At 40.4% G+C, this 22,194-nt stretch overlaps 1 protein-coding gene across 1 annotated transcript in view; it reads right to left on the reverse strand.

The window, feature by feature from the left end:
* The window catches only part of VTA1 (vesicle trafficking 1), a 136,793-nt gene that overhangs the window by 12,666 nt on the left and 101,933 nt on the right, over positions 1-22,194 (reverse strand). The window contains exons 5-7 of the mRNA XM_075267720.1: positions 20,893-21,004; positions 11,210-11,374; positions 4,355-4,438 (exon numbers count right to left, since the gene is read on the reverse strand). Of these exons, the coding sequence (XP_075123821.1) occupies positions 4,355-4,438; positions 11,210-11,374; positions 20,893-21,004 (361 nt within the window). The remainder of the gene's footprint in view (positions 1-4,354; positions 4,439-11,209; positions 11,375-20,892; positions 21,005-22,194) is intronic.

Below are 22,194 nucleotides of genomic sequence, written 5' to 3' on the forward strand. Positions count from 1 at the left end.
CATCTTTTGGAAAGGGTCTGGGCCCCTTACAAAAGCAGTAGTATATTTTAACCATAATAAAACTACCTACTCCGTGTACAAAACACTGTAGTATAATGTTAAGTACGAGCACTCTCTAATTGGCTCATAAAATATCTATAGCCAGTAAGTACGGGAGGTGGGCTACAAAATCATGACACGGAGTTATCCTGTACCGACGTAATTGCATAGAATTTTTTTGTCCTCCTCTTTGTTGGTGCTGTGGTCCGGAGGGGGAAATCTTTTGCATATTTTCTGGGAGTGTGCTAGGATTCGGGACTTCTGGGACGGTGTTCATAGGGTGGTTAGACAGGTTTCTCAGATTTCTCTCCCATGCTCGCCGGCTTTCTTCCTGCTTCACCTTTCAGACCTCCCTCTCCATACCTACCGTGAGTCATCCCTTAGACTCTGTGGCTTCTCCTTTATGGTACCCAAACGTACAGAGATCTGTTTGGCTGTTGAATCTTTGCTGTTGGTGTGTCAGTGGACGGAGCTCTGCCCCCCCACCCCTCTTTGTTTTTCCCCTTTTTCCTCCTGTCCCTTTTGCCTCTGGGCGTGTTGTTTTAGATATTTGACTTTTATTGTCTTGTTTTGTGCGTTCGGATGTGTCTATATGTATGACTTTGTTTCGTAGGTCCGGTTTCTCCGGTCCTGCTATGTTATGGTCTTGTTTTTGTTTAAAAATAAAGAATTTATTTAAAAAAAAAATAAAAAATTATATATATATATATATATATATATATATATATATATACACATACTGTAGTACAATGAAAGATGCAATAAACAAAGACCTGAAATCCTCTTATGATACGTGAGAAAAAGCATAAATCAAGAATAAGAAGAGCATGAGAGAAATATTCTGGAGCATATGGCTGCAAACTTCCAAATGAGTAAAAACTATATAAGGAGCTAAAAAACAAACTTTTTTCACATCTCAATTAAAATGTTACAACACCATAATTAAGTAATAGTGTTACACCCTGTGTAAACCATTCACACGTGTTCATTAAAAATACCCGAACTTTGTCCCCCCTCTGGTTACAAGAAGAAGGTAGGACAATGTATATTAAATAGATTCTGGGATACTCTGTGCACTTACTTTGCAGTGCGGACCAATAGGCTCGGTGTTCCAACCAAGTGGCCGCCATATTTAAATACCCAACATCCGTCGTAATAGAACAGTGTATGTCGGGAAAGGGGTTCAAGGGATTTTCCAGTTTTAACAAATCCATGTTATTGTTTGTATAATGAAAAGTTCTCCATTTTCCAGTATACTTTCTGTATCAATTCTTTACTATTTCTACATCTCTGTAAGGAATTGATACTGAAATTATATTGCAAAACTGGATAACTTTTCATTATGCAACCACTAACATTTATGTATTGAAACTGGACAACCTTGTATGTTATGCTTTTCCATCTTTTCTCTACTCCCAATATGCATAGGACAAAACTGAGATGTGAACCCAGCCTAACCAAGAAAGACAAGACTTTTGACCTACAGAGTTGTGTATACATCTATGAAGGAACATGACCTATAACATTGGAGGCGACTCAAGAACAGTGCAAGATAAAACAACATTCCCTATTCACAAAGATATTCAAACCTTCGGATTTTCTTCTCTATATAAAACTGTGTTCCAATGAGAAATTATTCTTGAAGAAAACCAAATGTAAAACAGAGGAGGATATGCAGCAACTTTTGTGCAAAGACCCATTATTTCAATACAATAGCATGTGTAAATCTCTTAAGAAAACTTCAAGACATGATGACATAATCTAGGGCTAGTTCAGAGAAAACAGATTACTTCCCATTAGAAATGGCACAAATCCAGTATCTGAGATCCAAGAGTGTGAGGTCATACATCTACATTTCTAATAAGACCCTGTAAGAATGACTGGAAAACCCCATACCAGCTTTAGCAGTTGAAGAAAAAGTCACCACTACATCACTGTGGATCATGTATAATAACGTAATAGAGGTTAAAGAGGTTTTTCGGAGAAGTTATGGATTTTGGATAATCAAAAAAACCATCAGCTGATTTTGTTGCCGAAGGCTGTATACAGGATATATGGCTAGAAACAGCTCTGCTCCTATTCATGTAATAAAAGCCGAGCTGACGTTCTCCAGTGACACTGCAATAGTATATTGGTGGTTTAACTGAATAAGAGCAGAGCTGCTTGCGGGCACATACGTTGTACACAGCCAAATCAGATATTCGATGCCGGGTTTGGGTGTTGAACCCCAATCTGAATAGGTCATCTATGTCCAAAAAAACCCCATGGGGTCCAGGACAACCCCTTTGGAAGGAATAGTTAATGTTTGAAATCAATCCCACCATATTGATATTATATAAAATCATATGTGAAGCTGCGGTACAACCGGGTCATCTCATCCACAAATAATAACCATTGCAGACATTATGCAGGCATTAATAAAAAAAATATAACTGACCATAGACAAAGCTAATGAAATATTACCACATATAAAATATTTGGGGTAAAACCTTAGTATGTTACTTTCGGGATAATCATATGACTAGACAAACAAGAATGACAATTTTACAGTTGTGGCTACAGTTATCTGTGTCGCTCCCTGGTCTAGGTGGTATTCATATACATTTCTATATGGGCACAGTATACGGCTTCTTAGTACAAACCCTGTGCCATATTTCAGGATCTATAGAAAGATCTATACAATTATAGTGACAGATATATATTCTGAAGGCATTATGAGACATATAGTACCTTCAGACAGACCGCAAACAGAAGCATGGATACATGAAGCAGGTATACTGTATTCAACACAAGAGCTTTTGTGCTATTTAACCCGGACGGTAGCTATAGGGGTGCAGAGGTAGCAGTCACTACTGGGCCCTGGAACCTGAAGGGGACCCAAAACTCTTTCTGCTATGTAATTTTATTGCCCTTTGGTTTCTATGATATGCTTATTTCTGGTGTAATATTTGTTACGAGTCTCCCTGAATGCAAACATGACTCTACTCACAATAGGATCTTCACCTCAGTTCCATCATACTGCACAGTGATCTGCCCTTCGCACTTTAATTCACATTATTCTAAATAACATAAATTGTAATATTCTGCGTTTTTGTTTTTATTATCTGGATACCTTGCAATGTTGTATTTATTGTACGTAGGTGATCTAAGGAAGGTCCATTTTTGAGTGAAACAGCAATGTGATACTTTCACACGAATTGCTGAGTTAAATAAATTCACTATCTACTGGATCTGAGTGCTCAAAGCTTTATTGTGATTATACTAGCTGAAAGTCTGTCTTGTCTCCCAAGACAGATTCAGCAGTGAATTTGGAGTGACTGTGCAGTTTAGGAAGGCGGAAGAGGAGGAAAGGAGTCTAAAAAGTAAAGAAAAGGCTATTTTTCGCAAATAATTTACAAAGTTTTTTTTTACTTGTATTATTGATTTGCACAAAGTACAGAAACTACTTACCGTAGGTTTAACTGACCAAAAGATGAATTCCTTTTAGCCCTAGTCTTCCCATTCAGTAACACATATTTAGTTGATCTCAACATAGAAGCCATCACTCATAGTAGTGCAGGCATTGCTGGATGGGGTGCGATTTGGAAACTCTAAGCAAACGCTAATACTTTTTGCTCAGAGTTTCACTGTACGTATTTTACACAGGGTCAGGGGATAATCATACACATTAGGGAGAGTGTGTGCCTACATAGGCGTACAGAGACTTACAAGTGATTCCTGCTCCGCTAGGGATTCTGGGTAAAAAATATGCAAATCTATTCTCCAGGATGTAATTAGGAGAACAGTGCCTCTGTATGCTGCCCTCTAGGGATAGCCCCCTTAACATCATGCATGACTCAGTTAATAAGCCTACTGACATGATGCAGGGTTTATTGCCAAATTAGTATTTCTATTCCAAAAGGAACAGATTCCCAGCTATGGATAGCGCTGTTTCGGTCTTTTGGGCCTCCTCAGCATAGCGCAGGGATACTAATCTGGCAGAGCGAGAGACTATAGACCAGGGTCAGGGGATAATTGTACACATCAGGAACAGTGTTTGCCTACAAGTCATTCCTGCTCCACTAGGGATTCTGGGTAAAAAATATGCAAATCTATTCTCCAGGATGTAATTAGGAGAACAGTGCCGATTGGTAACTGTAAAGAATCGGAATAATATGTGCATTGTTTTCGGCTTGTATGCAGATATACTTTTTTCTTTGCTACGTATGGTTACTATATCACCATCAAACCATCTCTCTTAGTGTTCTCCCAATCTGCTCATCATAATGCAAAGTTCAGTATATAAAAGTACAAACGTTTCTGTTTTCATCCATACCTTGTGGTTGGGCATTGTACAGTGATGGGTCTACAGAAGGTATATTTTGTGGAGATGGATGAACAACAGCATGGCTTGCTACACCTACAAAACACAATAATACAATAATTCAATGAACAAATACATATCCTGAACAGAGAACTTTCATTTTAAGCAATGTAAAGCAGTATATCCGTTTATAGACACCATCAAAGCATAAATACATTATTTAGGGCAGTGTGGCCCCCACAGGGCTAATGTGTGCCCACACTTCTTATTGTAATATTTCTCTGTGGTAAATGTAGCATGTGACTGTAAATTTGCACTTATTTTACCACTGCCAAAGGGTCAGGGGGCCTGGGTCTGCCCACCCATGTGCTACGTAAACAATGCAGAGCTGTGCCTGTCACAGTCATGGGAAGCAAGACACCAGTGGCCATCTTCTTCAGCACAGCAGCAGCTCCACGGATGGATAGTTATGAAGTTTATAATTATGTAATGTATGAAAAACATTGTTATCCTTAAAAGTTGAATGCTAGATATAGTTGCTAATTCGTGAAACTGGTATAATGTTAAATGATAAGATGGCGCCTGCATCCACGACGGGTGCAAGAAAAATAAATGCTTGGCTTGCTGCCAGAAGACAGCTCCCCAAGGTTACCACGCAGGACCGGGAGTAGCTGGCTATATATGGCACTGCTTAAACGTTTTCTGTTTGATTGAGATGTATCATACCAATCAGGAATGAATATGAAAACTTACGTTGTTGTTATATCTCTTCCTTTCTCTGCTACTATGTAACCCCGTGTATTGAATAAAAAGTGCGTTAGCTTACATTCTTTTGCGGAGAGAAGAATGAATACCAACACAGAGCGGTGTAATTTCTTGACCGCCTGGCACTCAGCCTAATTAATTATGACAGTTACCCAAGATTATTGGTCAATTAGTCATAAACGCGACTCTGACCTTATCATAGTCAGGGGTGCTCTGACGCACAGCTTGTGTAAGGAGTTTATAGGGGATAAGAAAATACTTTATTGTCATATGAGCAACCACCATGATCAGTAAACTTATATTTATTATTAATATGTGGCGCTCATTATGATCCACCATAGCACCACTTGCTCTTGGACTATATGTCATTATTAGCCCACTGGATATACTACAGCTATAACAACTTGTGGCCGCCTACTACCACCTATGTAGGTTATACGACAGATATGTGCGGATGAATCTTTTACATAAACCTGTTGCAGATTTTACAGAACACTTTATAGTCATTCCCATATTAATATTTTTTTTATGCCTGAGCAATTTACCAAGGCTCACAGAATGTAAAAGTTTGGAGACCTCTACTTGACTGGTATACTCATCAAAAATTGTCACTTTGCCAAAGTTTTAATGAAGAAAAATGGGTTAAATAATCTAAACTTTGCTTTTATCTATCCTAAGAATTTATTGCTCTTAAATTCTACTGCAATGAACTCTTCCAGGTTTCTGTAGCAGCAGCGGTGACATGGAAGCGGAGCTCTAATTTACCAGCTATGTAGCCAATAACACTACGTGCATGATAAAAGACGCCCTCGGGCGGCACCACTAATTAACAATAGAAGTGAAATAAATATGACCTGAACTAGTACATGAAGTATTCTTTGTAGATATCAGAAGGATTTCCCTCAGATAAAGACATTTAGTATTGTAGCAAGGATCATATCAAAGTGCGCAAATGATTTAAAGCATAAACACTGGATAAGGAAAGGAAACACCTTGCTCATTTAAAAGCAAAATAAAAGTGATCATTAAACTAAAACCCCTAATGCCTTCCGATACGTTCTTTCTTTTGGTGCATTCAAAGTGTATAAAGCCATCCTTTTCATTTAAAGAGGACTTGTAGCTCTCCTGAGCTGCCTGTTTAAGCTCTTGCATTCGTTCGGGTGTTACAACGCAGCAGGTTTTTTTTTTTACTTGCAGTAACAGGTGTGCTGGTTTTTTGACACCAATGAAAAAGAATAATGTGAATAAAAATGCAAATAGTATGTAATAATGCAAGTAAAAACGCTGGTATGTGCTAGGAGCCTTCCTCTGCTATTCTTTCTACATATCTATTAGCAAATTGACAAATGGGTGTCACTAGTTTTGGGTGAAGGAGTGCTATCTATTTTACAGGGTGTTATTTTTGAGGTTTTTTTTGTAAATGCAGTTGAAAATCACATTTGAAATTTAAACCAAAACAACAACATATATTAAAGGGATTCGATCATTAAAATCACATTTTTTCTCAATCACTCATAAGCATAGCCTTAAGAAAGGCTATTCTTCTCCTACCTTTAGATGTCTTCTCCGCACCGCCGTTTGGTAGAAATCCCGGTATTCGTCTGTATGTAAATGAGTTCTCTCGAAGCACTGGGGGCGGTCCTCTGTGCTCAAACAGCACTGGGGGCGTCCCCAATTCTGCGAGAGAAATCTCCAGCGCCCCCTCCTTCTTCTTCAGGAACGTCCTCTCTGCGCATCTTCTTCCGGAGTTGGGTTCAAACTCCTACGCATGCGCAGTTGGCTCTACCGTTGGGCCTCAGGCAGAGCTGACTGCGCATGCCCACCTGGTGTAAGCGGCCACAAAAAAATGGCCGCTCGCAAGTGCAGAGAGGCCATTCCTGAAGAAGATGGAGGCGGTGCTTAAGTTTTCTCTCGCAGCATTGGGGAAACCTCCAGTGCTGTTTGAGCGCTGGGGGCTGCCCCCAATGCTGTGAGAGAACTCATTTGCAAACAGATGAAAACTGGGATTTCTACCGAACGGCAGCGTGGAGAAGACATCTAAAGGTAAGAGAAGAATAGCCTTTCTTAAGGCTATTCCTATGTGTTATCGAGAAAAAAAAATGTGATTTTAATGATAGAATCCCTTTAAGCAAAAGCTGCCCACAATGTCCAAAACTGAATGCTAACCGGGTATTGTGTACAGCTGACACTTTGTTAATTTGTGTGGTTTTTTTTTAACCACTTCAGATCCGTCCATTATTCCTGGTTTAGGAAGGGACACATTTTCATGTTTTGTCACACATGCAGTTTTGAGGGCTATGACATTTTTTTCTCCTTAGCGTTATTCCAATACTTTTTGCATTTTTCTTTGGTGATAAATCCATTTAGCAACAGCTCATATAGTTCATGAAATCAATGGGAGGCAGAACAAATGCAGTTTTTATGTGGTTTTTACTGCATGAATTTTTTTTTTTAGGTTAAGGCCACACATTGTGGAAACATCCTTTGTTTTCTTCCAGATTTTGTTTTGTATTTTTTTTTATCCAAATGCAAGAATGGCTACACAAGGAATTGGAAATATATAGAAACTACTTGTTCTTCTCTACCTTCTGCTCAATTATTCACTGCTGGCTTTGGCTAAAAAAAAACCCCAGCAAAATCTGCACCAAAAAAAGGCTGCGTTTGCCCCAGCCTTAAAGGGAATTTTCCAGGTCCATAGAGTGTACTGGAGAAAAAACTGCAACAAAAAACCGTGACATAAACTGTAATGTAAAATGCAACAACATGTACAATGGATGTTGAGAAGAGGTTAAATATCTAAGTATTAATAGAAAAATGCAGAATAATACATAATATACATAGAATTGCTACCAACATGTACATCTATAATGCTGATTTTGATAGATGAAATGTATTTTCATCTTATTCTCTACCAGAAGACACCCACAGCAGATATAAATCTTTCAACAATAACATCTTCCTTTCCTTTCCATAGAAGACATAAGAAAGGAGTTGCTTCCAGTAAAGGAAAAAGCTGATAAATATTTACTGAAATGTAAAGCATTCCTTCTTTAATACAAGATTGAACATAAAAATGTAAAGAAAGATTCAATTAAAAACACAGGATCAAATACAGATGTCCTTGATACAACGCATATCTTCTTCCAAGCTGCAAAACTGACAAAGTAATATCAACCATTTGTTCTGAAACAGTTGTATGGGTTAGGAAACACAGAATTCCCTTATATGCCATTCTGGAATAGCAAGCAAACAGAATAAAGGACAACAGATAGTGTGCGTGTGTGTGTGTGTGTGGGGGGGGTTTGGGGGATTGTAATTGAAACTTAACTGGTTTAAATCTTATGGCAGGGTTCCCCCACACACCCAACTAACTGCTGGTGAGTTTAGGTTATCCGGAAATCATTAAAGTGTTCCTTCAATAATAACTAGAGATGAGCGAACAGTGAAATATTCGATATTCGTGCGCTGAACTCTGCTACACCTGAGATGCGCTGAGGTCAGGTGTAGCAGAGCCCAGCGCTCAGCCAGCTCTGCTTCATCTCAGGTTTAGCAGAGCTCAGCGCACGGCCAGCTCTGCTGCATCTCAGGTGTAGCAGAGTTCAGCGCACGGCCAACTCTGCTGCATCTCAGTTGTAGCAGAGTTCAGCGCACGGCCAGCTCTGCTGTTTCTCAGCTGTAGTAGAGTTCAGCGCACGGCCAGCTCTGCTGTATCTCAGATGCAGCAAAGTTCAGCACATGGCCAGCTCTGCTGCATTTCAGGTGTAGCAGGCTGTGTCAACTCTGCTATACCTGAGATCGGACCACAATGGAGACTGCTGTGGACCGATCTTAGACTCCGCCTCCTCCGGCAGAACCAGCGTTGATTGGCCGAATGCTGTACATTGTATGGCATTCGGCCAATCAACGCTGGTCAATGCATTCCTATGAGAAAAAGTCAGCTCCCGCATAACGCAAGCTGACAGGGATCCTGATGAGATAGAGTCCCAAAGAGCTGGGTGAGTAACATTCCCACCTAAATAAAGCTAATCCCTAGCTAACCCTGCCTGTACATCTATCCCTGTCTCACAGTCACATAGTTCACAGTCTCATACGAACCGAATCCACCATTCTTATAAAGTGGAGGTCACCTGATTTAGCCAGCCAATTACTTTTTCCAATTTTTTTCGATGCCTCTGTTGTTGTAGTTCCTGTCCCACCTCCTCTGCACAGTTATTGGTGCAAAAAAAGCGCCAGGGAAGGTATACAAATTTTTAGTGCGTTTGTCGCGTGGTATTCGATTGGAATCGAATATCTCGAGCGGCCCGATATTCGATCGAATGCCGTTCGCTCATCTCTAATAATAATCAAAATAACACAAACATAAATGAATAGTACAGGTGAAAATAAGAACTTTTGTAATTATTTTATTTAACAAATATGTTGACTTCTCCATTTATCAAGTGGAGTTACTTTTTACTAGGCTGTGGAGAGGGGAGGGGGTAGAAGGAGGCTGCTGGAAAACACACAAAGATAACTGCTGCTGCTACACGTAATACTGCTATTCTAGAGACAAGTGGCAAAGAGTCACTTAACATCCTCTCATCTCCATAGACCTCTGCGTGTGAATGCGATATTACTACCATTCCGTGTAAACGTCCAGGGCTGATAAGGAGAAGAAGTGCAGCCTAAGAAGTCGAGAAGGAAACAGATTTCCTTAATAAAATATATTATGAAGATTATATTTACCTGTACTGTTAATGTATGAGAAGTTAATAACTGTAGATACGCTGTCAGAGAACCTTCTAACAAAAAGAAGACTATCCAAAGAAGACGTTTACGGTAAATAATATTAAAAAATTTGAAGCGTGTGTGTATTTATTTTAAGTTGCGCTATAAACGCTGTCCATAACCACCATAAATTTCCAACCTTAAAGGAGTTGTCATGTGTCTGTAACGTCTTTGATACTGGTGATCTGACACCGGGACCCTGTACTGATCAGCTGTCAGACAGTCTCCAATATCAGATGAGATATACAGCAGACGGAAGCATAAGCAAGAAGCGATGGGATACTGCATCTCTGCTACTATTTAAGTGAGTGGGAGCAGGGCAGTAGCGCTCCAGCGGCGTTGCTATATAAGCGACAGTGTCCTCTTAGTAAGGTTTTATCTGTTTTGGATCTCCAGAATCAGAGGCTGGTCGATGTGGGATCTGGGTGTCACACCTGATCTGATACTAATATGATCTATCCTGGGAATAGGTCACCAGTGTCAAAAACATCACTGAACATGGATGACCTTTTTAAACAGTTTTGCTAGAAAGTTAATGTTACTTGGAAGGGGAGTGCTGTGTTACCCCTGTGCTCCGTGCACACCCCACGCAATCATCGTCCGTCCCTCACCACTGTTTCTTCCACTGTGGACTCCTCTTCCTCGTCACTGCTGTCCATCAGCAGCCTTCCTCATCAGTGTGAATGAAATCTTGACATTGAGGCGTTTTTTGGAGCAGTTTTCAGTAAAAACTACTTCAGAAAACGCCAGGCGGTTTTCCCCACCCCTAAAGTTAATGGACTGTAAAAAAAAAAGTAGGTGTTTTCTGTCACGGTTTTTTGCAAAAAAACCCCCCAAAAAACGCTGGGCGTTTTTCGCCTCCCATTCACTTCTATTGCCTTCCTCAGGCAGAATCCTCCTGAAGAAAGGTCATGTCGCTGCTTTTTTCTGCTAGCAGCAAAAAACATAGGCCACCATAGTATGGAGGCAGATTTTGAGGCGAAATCCACTGTCAAAATCTGCCTCATTTCCCCGTGTGAACTAGCCCTAAGAGTACAATTAGTAGCCCCTCTAGGTCATCCTTACCAATCTTAAATAAATATCGATTGCGTGGGTTTCTTCACGTTGGGGCAAAGTGCGGCAAAAGATCAGTAAATGGCCCATAACCCCTACCCCTGACAGGTTTCTGTTCTTAATAATAAAGTCCCCTACAAGGCACTGCTATTGGTTTGGGAGGCATTTTGGATTTGACAGACAGTTTGGTTAATAATAGATTTTTCAGTACTGACTAAAACGTTACAACTCAGCAGCCTACCAATGAACCGTGCGACCAGTATATGAAAAAGCTGATCTTACCAGTACTGTGAGGAACTTCTGCAGGTGTGTTGGCTGGAGCATGTGCTCCAGGAGGAATCTGGATTCCAGTGTAGTTAGAAGTTGGCATATTTCCCGGTTGGTATGTAGATGGTGACCTTTCAGGAGCCTGATTGCTCACATCTGATGCGCCTTCCTCATCTTCATCTGTAGAAGGATATACGGAGTTAGTTAGCGATCAATGAAAATAAAATAAAAATATTACTAAATTTTATATGCAATACTTATGGAGGAAACTAAATGTCAGGTTCAGTAATTTCTTACAAAAAGGGCCATGAAACACAATACAAGAAAAAAATTCTAAAAAAAAAAAAAAACCCAGTAGGTGACTCTCCAGGACCTTGTTAAAGTATTACTAGCAGTTAAAACAGGCTAAAAAGCTTTTACATCAGCCTAGGGATACATCTGACACAAAGACTTCTCTGTAATGGACACATGCTATAGCTCTATAATGTTCTTGCATTAGTTGACATATCTGGTGCAGGTTGTTCTACTGATTTTCCACCGACCCCCTCACCCAGTCACCGCATTAGTATTCACTTTCAGGGGACCATCTGCTTCATTAGTATTCATGAGACTCAGTGTAGTGAACATTAATTAAGGTGTTGCCGGGGGGGACCACATCTATTTAGCCCAAAATTGTCAATAGAATTTTTGCATAATGTGCTGGTATATGTAGAGATCTAACTCGACAGGTCAGCACATTATATGTTTGAAATAAATTAAATATATATATTGTAAGCCGAAGGCTGGTCAGGTAATGGAGGGGGTGTACATCTCACCCAGACTACTAAGGTGGGTGAGATGAGAAAACTCCAGAAGGAATGTTTGTTCTCAGCAGACAACTTTCATCTGTTGAGCATTTTGGTAAATGCTCAGTATTGGGCTGGATTTTTAGGAATGACAGGTAGGATTGGTAGTGGGACCTATCATTCCACCCCCCTCCAGTCCATACTTTGGGGATGTTCCGGCAGTGACTCAGCCGCAGAGGGAGGCTTAAGAAGCCAGCTCCAGCAGCAACACTTTGGCAGAGTTTGGCTGGAGAGCCAAAGAGAGAGGTCATATTTGTGGAGCTGTGTCCTGAATGATTCAACTGGCTTTTGGATTGCTGTTATTCTAGGTGAGGTAACCTATTCTATGTTTAGTTAGAGTCTAGCCGGGCAGGGATTTATTTTTGTATTGTTTCCTTTTTGTTGCTGCACTATATTTTTGAGTGAAAATAAACTCTACCTTTGTTTTGGACTAAAGAAACTGGACTTGTGTGTCTATGCCACCCCACCTAGCAACCCCAGACCCTGACAATATATATGTATATATATGGTATATACATATACAAGGTCTGAAGTTTGAGGTTCAGAACAGACCTAGTCAAATAAATACATTTAAACTTTAAGGGCTAATTCACACAGGCACAGAGGGGGCGAATTATGGTGGGAATCCACGTCATAATCCGTCCCCTCACAATGGTGGTCTATGGAGACTGCTAGCGTTCTTTTTTCCGCTAGCGGCTGCCCTTTCTTCAGGCGGATTCCGTAGTTGAATCAGCTGCGGCGTACGCCTCGCGGCAGCACGCTCCAGGCTAGTCCCATTCATTTGGGCCTAATCCAGAGCGGAAAGCCGCAACAAAATGTGCACACGCGGATTTGCATGTGAACTAACCCTTAAGTGGTTGTCCATCTTCAAACCAATATTGAGACACAAATAATATTTGTATAATCAAAAGCTGTACAACTTTCCAACACACACACAGGTGCACAGCTCGTTACCAGGCAGATGTCTGATTACTGTGCTGTGATTATAACGAGCTGAGAACCTGTGTGTCTATCACATGACCAAGGACTGTGTATCACATGACCAAGGACTGTGTATCACATGACCAAGGACTGATTTTTATCCACTAGGAGTAAGCAGAATGAATATTAGCAAGCCTAAATCTAGAAAACCATGAGGAATTGAAACATAAGTATATTGGAAAATTGTACAACTTTTGATTATACAAATAATATCATTTGTCTCTCAATATTGGTCTGAAAGTGGAAAACCCCTTTAAATAGATGCAGGATGCCCTCTGTTCTTAAAGTTTTATAAATTAAAAACAAAAACATATCTATCTATACATATACACACACACACACACACACACACAAACAGAGGTGCTTGAAAGTTTGTGAACCTTTCTGAATTTTCTATATTTCTAACCAGTCCCATTTTGCCGGGGATCCAGCAGAGAGTCCCCATATGTCTCCCCGTCTCTGTTTACCATTTGGCAGTGCCAACATTTAATTTGAATAGAACATGAGCGCTCAGCTTCTATGCAGGTCAAGGGTCAAAGATACTGGGGACCCGAACAGGGGATCCCTGGCTGAATGAACAGGTTAGTATATGCAGTTTAGGATGTTAGGTCTCCTTCTGTCTTAAATGTACTGGAACATGCTTTAAATGTCAGTTTGTATTTCAAGTCTACTTATGTAACTCTTGCCCCCAGAAGATACAGTGCTGCGGGCAGGGTTACAAATCACATTTGAAAGTTTTTTGCTATAGGAGAACTAGAACTTACTGAATACTGTAATAAGCGGTCACAGCTGGGCTTAACATACTTCTGTAATGTTTAACGTGCTTGTGTATTTTTAATGGAATTAAATGGAAAAATAGATCAGTGTATTAAGGTGAAACAACGACTCCCTAGATCGTAATATTTATAGAGAAAACTAGCCATGATCCGGAACACCGAGGCCAAGTGCTTCAGGACTTGTGCAGGAAAGCATCTGTAAGTCAATGATATAATACATCATCACAAAAATAATATTGTTTTAAAGGAATTTTCGGTGCGTACGTTAAACACGGCTTTGGTCTTCCTGTGCCCTTTCATCATACACCCCCCCCACCCTTTTCTCTTTGTTCCACTTCAAGCTCCTATAATTTTTAATGGGAATCTGAGACAAACCGATTTATTTAGAATGGCTATATAAAAAAAATAATAAAAAGAGCTTAAACTCTTCCCACCACAGCCAGTTTCTATTTTTGTGTTTTCATTCAATATGCTTTGAAATTGTAATTTTTCTACACACCATTTTGGAAAAAGTATTTTTTAAATTCCATCATGTACTTCATTTTTTATTTTTTGGAGGTGAAGCAATTTTAATTCTTGTCCTTTGTGGCATTCACCACACAGATAAATATGTTTACAATTGCGGACCCTCGCTGTTTGTGCGTAGGCTCAAGTCTGAATACCCGTACATGCATGGCAGAAGTCAGGAAAAGGCTGAGGTTAAAGTTGGCTCAAAAAAACGGCAGCAAATTCTGCAGTATAAAAGCTGATTTTCTGCAACGTGGGGGGCCTTAGTCTAAAACAGTTTCCATTGATATTTTGTATTCTGTACCATTTTTGCAGTGGTATTTACTTTGTATCCACACCTGACAACACCAGCCAGTCACTAAAGTCTGTATGGAAACCATTTCACCATCCCGATTATCATCTGACTGACTCAAGTCTCTTTTCTACTACTTAGCATTGGCAATGGTCAGAATAACTAATGGGTGGTGGAAAGAGACTTATTCTTAAAGGAGTTGTACAGATGACTATGTGCCCACCCAGCCTGTCTGTAGTCTGTCCTTCTCCTGTACAGAACATGCTATAGTGTAAAAGTCCTGGCAGACCCTATGCTATAATAGCACAGAATCTGCTTGTTCAGAGTGTTGCATGGCTAGCGGAGACCCCAGAGCCTAAGCTTATACATTGCTACTATACTATACATTGCAGACCGCCATTATAGTTTATATGTCCTGGTACACCGCATACTATAAAATAATCAGAAATTGAAGACACAATAAATTTGATCAGCCGATGAGGTGTGTTGACCTAATCTATTATTATTATTATGTGTATGCATTATTTATTTCCTTTTTCTATTGTGTTTTGTATCTCAACTAAAAGTCTTAAAAGTCATAAGAAATTCTCCAATTCCCACACATTTTAGTAGAGTTGGACATACTTATGTCTGAATAGTAATTCACTCCAGAAGTTAATTATCCCTAAATCATCATCTCTAGTCATCTGGGACATTGTAATGATTCCCAAATGTAATTTTAGCCCAAAAGAATAATGTAAATTGTGCTGTCCAAAAACATGTATGTGTATGTTATTACTCAGGATCCATGTCTTTATGCAATATCCCAATTCTACACTGCTAAAAATGACTTCATCATCTACATTTAACCTAAACCCTTCAGAAGAGGAAACAGGGCTTCAAAGGGAAACGACAAATGTAATCACTTTGTATGGCTCCAATTAGGGTTCCTCTTATTGGAAACACATTTACCTACACAGATATATGACTACATGAATGAAAGCCGATACTTGTGAAGACACATAAAGATCAGATTTAAAGGATTAGTCTTTAGACGTGAATGCTGAAATAAACTCAGGTTCCTACTAACTCTATGTAGAACGATATAAAATGATAGTTTCTAAGAGACTGTGAATGTAAATGTTTTATCACCTGCAAAATATAAAGACCGTTTTATCGAGGCATCATCCAACCGTGAAATGAAGATACTGAAAACATCAGTTCAATAATTTGAATGATTTCCATCTCTTTGGCAAGATATGGACGCCATAAGATGAGATTTATCAAAACTGGCAATTTTATGCCAGTGTAAATGTCACCTGAGCAACAGTAACATGCCCCCAAGTTATTAAGAGGCAAATGCCTCGTAATGGGAGTGTGTCAACATTAAATTTGATATAAACCTGATCACAGTACCTTGGAGATTCTACACTTTCCAAAAACGCCTCTGTTATTTGGCTTTGAAGTCTTATTTTTATGTTATTCATAGTCAGGGATGCTAAAGTAGCACACAGCAAACAAATCCAACATGGCGTCGCTGTGCGCTCCGCAGCGGCCAGAACAAGCGTCTGTACTGTGTACCAGGGAGACGTCATTCCGCAGCAGGACACTGCATGTCATGCCAGTGGAGTTAGGGTATTTTACGGAGGGGGACCTGCTAAACAAGAGTGGACATGGTGGCACACACCAGATCATTACCAATGACAGCCCGGGTGGCAGCTTTACTGTAAAGGAGGTCACAGCGGGGGTGGGGGTGGGTGGGTGAAGGGTCCCTGTAAAGTGGGATGGGGTATGGGGGGTGGAGAGGGGGATCGGGCTCGCGTGGGGGGGGGCAAGGTTACGCAGGGGGTGCAAAGGGGACCGAAACCAGGGTCGCAGGTGTGTGCGTGTGTGTGTGTGTGTGTGTGTGTGTGTGTGTGTGTGTGTGTGTGTGTGTGGGGGGGGTAATGGGGCCGGAGTCACAGGGGAGGAAAGAGAGCAGAGGTCGTGGAGGAGGGGTGATGGAAAGGAGGCCCGGGGTTGCGGGTGGTGGTGGAAAGGGACGAGGGGGGTTGGAAAAGGGACACAATGGGGGGGCCAGAGCCTGCGCTGAAGGTGGGTCGTGCACAGCAGGAACCCTGCCGCGAACGAAGTCGCGGGTACTGCTAGTACAATATACTTACTACATACAGCATGCTTTATATAATGTCATTTACTACATACAAAAAGAGGTTCCATCACTAAAAATCATTATTACAGTTGGCTATGTTTAGCAAACAACATGTATTCAAGCAAACTGTCTGCCCCATATTACTAGTTATTCCAAGTGTAGACGGAAAAAGTAATTAATCTTCAATTTCTTTTTGCAGAGCAGCGAGTTCATAACCACCTGGCAGATGTTTCACAAAGTCAACAATGGTTTATATTAAGACCATGTAAAAAAAAAAAAAAGCAGACTTTTGATGTCAGTGTCAATGAGTCCAATGAAGAGGGTGTTTTTGTGCGTTTCAATTCTTCATAGTATATTCAGAAAAAAATATTTAAAAATATCTGTTTCATAAGCACAATATGTTCTCGTGCCATAAAAAATCGATGTTGTTTGTATCATTTTATAGCAAGTACTCAGGCTTCTGGAGAGCTGACCGAGGTCCACCTGAAGCTGACCTCTGTGAAAGATTAAGCTGTGCCATTCTGTTTGGTTTTCCTTGGATTAGTGGTACACTGACAACATGAGCCTCCTCTCTAAACTCAGGGCAGGACCGCGCTCACACAGAGAACACCTTTGTAGCTATGAAAACATTGGCTAGAGTCGGAGTGTGGTTTCAAGAATCACATGGGAAATAGTATTTTTGATGGTAAGAAAGGGAGCAGTAAGTTTAGTATATTTAACCATGGGCTCTTCATTGCTTCTCCCTGGTTTGCTTATTTTCTTCCTTTGCTTACATACGGAAATGGCTTGCAGATTAGGATGAATGTAGTACAATAACAACACTGTTTCAACACAAAATAATGTTAAACCTAAGACACCTTTCCAAATTCTGCTACGTGCTGTCCCTAAATCTACCATAAACTGATAGCAAAACCTAATATAGTACATCCTAAGGTTAAATCCCCTTGAAGCAGAATTATAATGCGAGGGGGGGATACTATGCAGAACATCTGACTTTCGGACTTCAGATTAAATGTGAATGACATATTTTGTTCATTGTAGTGTTTCTATGTCAACACTTTGTTTACCCTTATTATATCCAGAAGGCTGTTAAATTGCCTCCAGACTTTAAAAAAAATAAAAAAAAATCTCACTACACAACCTATAGCCGTATTGAACGGAGTACCTTTACAGGGATGTAAAAAGTTGTCATTTGTATATATTGCATACAGAGAACAGTGACATTCTCCATTCACAATCCGAATGTTAGATCGTATTGTAAGTAAAGGATGGACAAAAGGATTCCTGGCTTGTGCTGCTTTTCTGAACCTTCTTTGTTCTGGCCAGAATGGGGGTAGACTACATGGAACCCATATTAAAATTAGAACTACAATGTTCTTTTTAAAAGGGGTTTTCTGGCATTTTTCTTGTAAATGTCTGTTAGAGCTATTAATGGGTTAATAAATACACCAATATACCTTTAGCCATGTTTTGAGTTATTTCTGGGAGTCTCTGGGAGCTCCTGATATCTCCTGCATTTGTTTGCATGCTTTAGCTTCCTGCTATGTAACTTCCTCACTAACCCTTCTCACCTTACTACCCCCCTCCTTCCTCACATACACCTCCTTCTTGTCTATCTAGGAATATTGCCCTACCCTACCTACTCAGCCCAACCCCCGACCACATTATACAATGTATACTTACCTTCCTTCTCCATCACTGCTCTGCTCTCTGCAGAGATGATCCACCTCCACTGTGTATACAGAAGCTGTGCAGTAGAGGGGGATTATCGGCAGCAGTGCACAGAGCAGCGCTTGAAGAAGAGCACGCACAGAAAAAAATCAGTAAAGAAGGAGGAGCCGTGCCCCAGGAAGAGGTAAGGGTAAGAGTAATGGGGTGAATGGGGGTGAGGGTTAGTAGTGACAATCTGTTTTCAGAAATGAGGATATGGATAGTCACCGGATAACCAGAAAATGTCACTGGAGCGGTCACCCCAGGGATATGGATAAATATACATTTTTGACTAATTATGTTAGTTAGAAATTAGGGTGTTTAGATTATTGTAGGGATTTCCAGTTATCCAGGACCACCTCCTTAAGAAATACTCCCTCACTGCTTCCCTGCAGCCCCACCGTGGTGCTTTCAAATAGCTGATCAGCAGGGGCCCCGTGTGTTGGACCCCCCACTGATCTCTTATTGATGACCTATCCTGAACAGGAAAATGGAATAATCTCTTTAAAATGGTTATCCACTGAGAGGTCCCCACTCCACCAGAGCACACCTCTGAATGTCGGTCATATTGATGTAGGGCTGACATCTGATACACAGAGAATGGAGCAAAGAGCAGACAAATCTGTTCTCTATGTAGTGGCTAAGCTGAGACCCTGCAGCTCAGTTCCTATCCAAATGAATGGGAGCTGATCTACAGGACCCTGGTTTGGCCACTACATAGACCAGAGCTTTCTGCTTCCTGCTCCATTCTCTGTATATCAGCTGCTGAGAACAACTGATTTGTGGTGGTCTTACACCAGGCACCCCCAATCTGATAAGAATGATCTATCTTCATTGTAGGTCATCAGTATTTTTAGCTTTACTAAATCAGGTAAAAAAAAAAAAAAAAAATTGAAACAAAAAACACCCCATGGAGTGTTTGAGCCAGCATCAGACCCAAAATGCTTTTAATTTGAATGGCTTTCTTTTTTCAGGCTAAGAGATCTGTTATCTTTAAAGAAAAAAAAAACTACCTTTTGGCTTTTGTGTGAGGACTGAAAACATTTTGTAACTAATTATTTTTATTGCTACATATTTTAGTGTGAGATTATTAACCCTAGAAATCCCAGTCTTCTGTAAGGGAACCTAACGTTCTATGCTCCCGGCCGACTCGTTTCTTATAACCTCTGACACACACTTATTCCTAATTTCTATTTCTAACAGTGTGTTTGTGGAAACTGTCAGATACAGACCTCAGCTACAAGTCCTCCTCACATCTTGTGCTAACTTGAGTCATAGGTCCAACAGCTGCCAATGCTCGGCCTGTCAATAAATTGTGCATACCCAATACTAAGTGTTACAGGGCGAGGTAGTCTGTGGGATTGCCCAAAGTTCTTTGTTGCATGCTATAAAGACTATTGGTTGCACATTAGTCTGCATGTGTAAAACAGCTGAAATATTAAGTAAGGCAGCCAAATGCTGCAAGGACACACAGCAGATGTTTAATTGTAATAAATTATCTTAATTACAAAAAAAGAACAACTATTACGTTTGTACATCCAATGGAATATTCCCAGGAAGGCCTAGTACAAAATTTTGGAGCTTCCGAAAATGCATTTGTGAGGTCAGATAGTGATGTTGGATGATGAGGTCTGATTTGCCATCCTCATTCTAATTCATCTGTAAAGTGTTTGAAGATGCTGAGGTTAGAGCTCTGTGCAAGTAAGGCAAGGTATCGGACAGCAAAGTCACCAAGCCATGCCTTACAACACAGCAGAGCCACGCTGGAACAGAAAAGGGCCTTCCCCAAAACTGTGTTGGAGGCATACAAGTGTGCAAAATGTCTTGGCATGCTTAAATATTAAGATTTCCCTTCACTGGAACTAGAGGGCCCCTAGGTTAGCCCTGAAAAACAAGGCCACAGCATGATCTGTCCACCATTAGGTAATGTACAAGTCAGGCAGGCAGGTAACGTTCTTCTGGTATTTGCCAAACCCATACCTGTTCATTAGTCTGCCAGGAAGAGAAGGGCGATTTGTCACTTTATAGGATACGGCTAACTAACTTAAATGGGCAAACAATTTAGTCTCATTTAATGTGATTAATGTCAACTCATCATGTGACTCTGGCCAAAACGGTAATACATTATTGCATGAGACTAAAGATCAAAACAGGACAATCTGTTAGGCAGATCTGTCTTCACAGCCTCTGCATGTCTACACAAGGCTTTGGTGCTCTGTTCTTGTACACTGCTCAGAGAGGAGTCTGCAGTTTTTCACAGCATCATCAGATTTGCATACAAACATAAAGACAAGGGGGTCTAGAAACAACATATGCCTATATACTATGATGACGTGCACATCTGACATAGGCTCTAAAAGGTGGTGTGAACACAGCCTGAGAGCCAGCAGATTTGTCCTTCTACCGTATGTGCACTTTAGTCTATTTATAGAGTGTTCACCATAGTAAAGAGAACTTACTGTAGTCTTCACCTTCAAATCCCACAGGTCCAGACTCAGGAGTCATGCCATTCTTTAAACAATTGTGAATGTATGTGGCCTTCCATCTGGCGTATTTTCTGTGTTGAATGTTCTATTTAAAAATAAATTCAAGCAAATTAGATTTTCACCAAACATAAAAAAACTTATTGGTTATTACGTGCAGGACCGCCTAATATTCAATTGGTCACAACGGCAGATGACAAGAGAGTTTCAATGAGGTAACTGATCAGATAAGGGACACAGGTCTTCTGAAATTATAAACAAAATACTATAGGTACCTTTGACAAGAAAAATTTCACTTTTTTTTTTTTTTTTTTAGCATTTTTAGCTATTTCTATTCCTGCATTCACTTTCAAACCCGCTGATATCCAGATTTTAACCTGCTCCTAGTCACAAACCTTGCTCATGTGGCAGTGACAGTCTCTGTAATTCAATACAGTTTACAGTAATTCACGAGCTTACAAAACTTAATTTCTGTATTGTATTTTCCATGAGGGATCTCTTTCCCCTTGTGCTGACAGACAATGATGGTAAGGAATGTGTTGTTTCTCCCAGATTCTGCTGCGGGTGTTCTCCTCTCTCTTTACGCACATACACAGACTGTGTGCTTTTTTACTTAACTGTACTGTGCCAGAGTACAGACCAAGTTATCTGTTAATCCACTGCCCCCCCCCCACACACATACATACAATCACACATACACAACACACTCTACCATGTATAACCTTCCTCTCTCTACTGTTCCTACTGCTATATCTAACAGTTACAGAAGGAGGGGCAGAGACAGTCCACACAGCCAGCAGAATCTAGATCAGAAGCAGCTGGACAGCCAGCTACTGTATTGTAAAAGGAGATTCTGCAGCAGAACAATGGTAGGAATTTGTTAGTAAAGACGATTTAGAAAGTTGTATTACTTTGCATTTACAGTAGGAATCCCCCAAAAATACTTTTTCACATGCCAATCTCAGGACCCCTCCTAAGAGCCACAACAGGCCTGGTCCATCCATACAGTGCATGATTTTCTATTCATTTGAATGGACAGCATGTATTACTGAATTTTTCTGTAGCAGAGAGCTGGTCTCTGAAATAATCTGTATGTAGATCTACAGCTATAATCTGATCTGGCCAGAGCGAGAGAACCCCTTTATGTGCACACACAGTAACTGTAAGGGCCCCTTCACACGGAGCAAACACGCATGTATTTTTGCAAAATACACGTGTAACAATACACGTGTAAAAATAAGACTTCCATTGACTTCAATGACATTTTACACGTATATT

The sequence above is a fragment of the Leptodactylus fuscus genome, chromosome 3 (genome assembly GCF_031893055.1).
Source record: "Leptodactylus fuscus isolate aLepFus1 chromosome 3, aLepFus1.hap2, whole genome shotgun sequence".
Lineage (NCBI taxonomy): Eukaryota > Metazoa > Chordata > Amphibia > Anura > Leptodactylidae > Leptodactylus > Leptodactylus fuscus.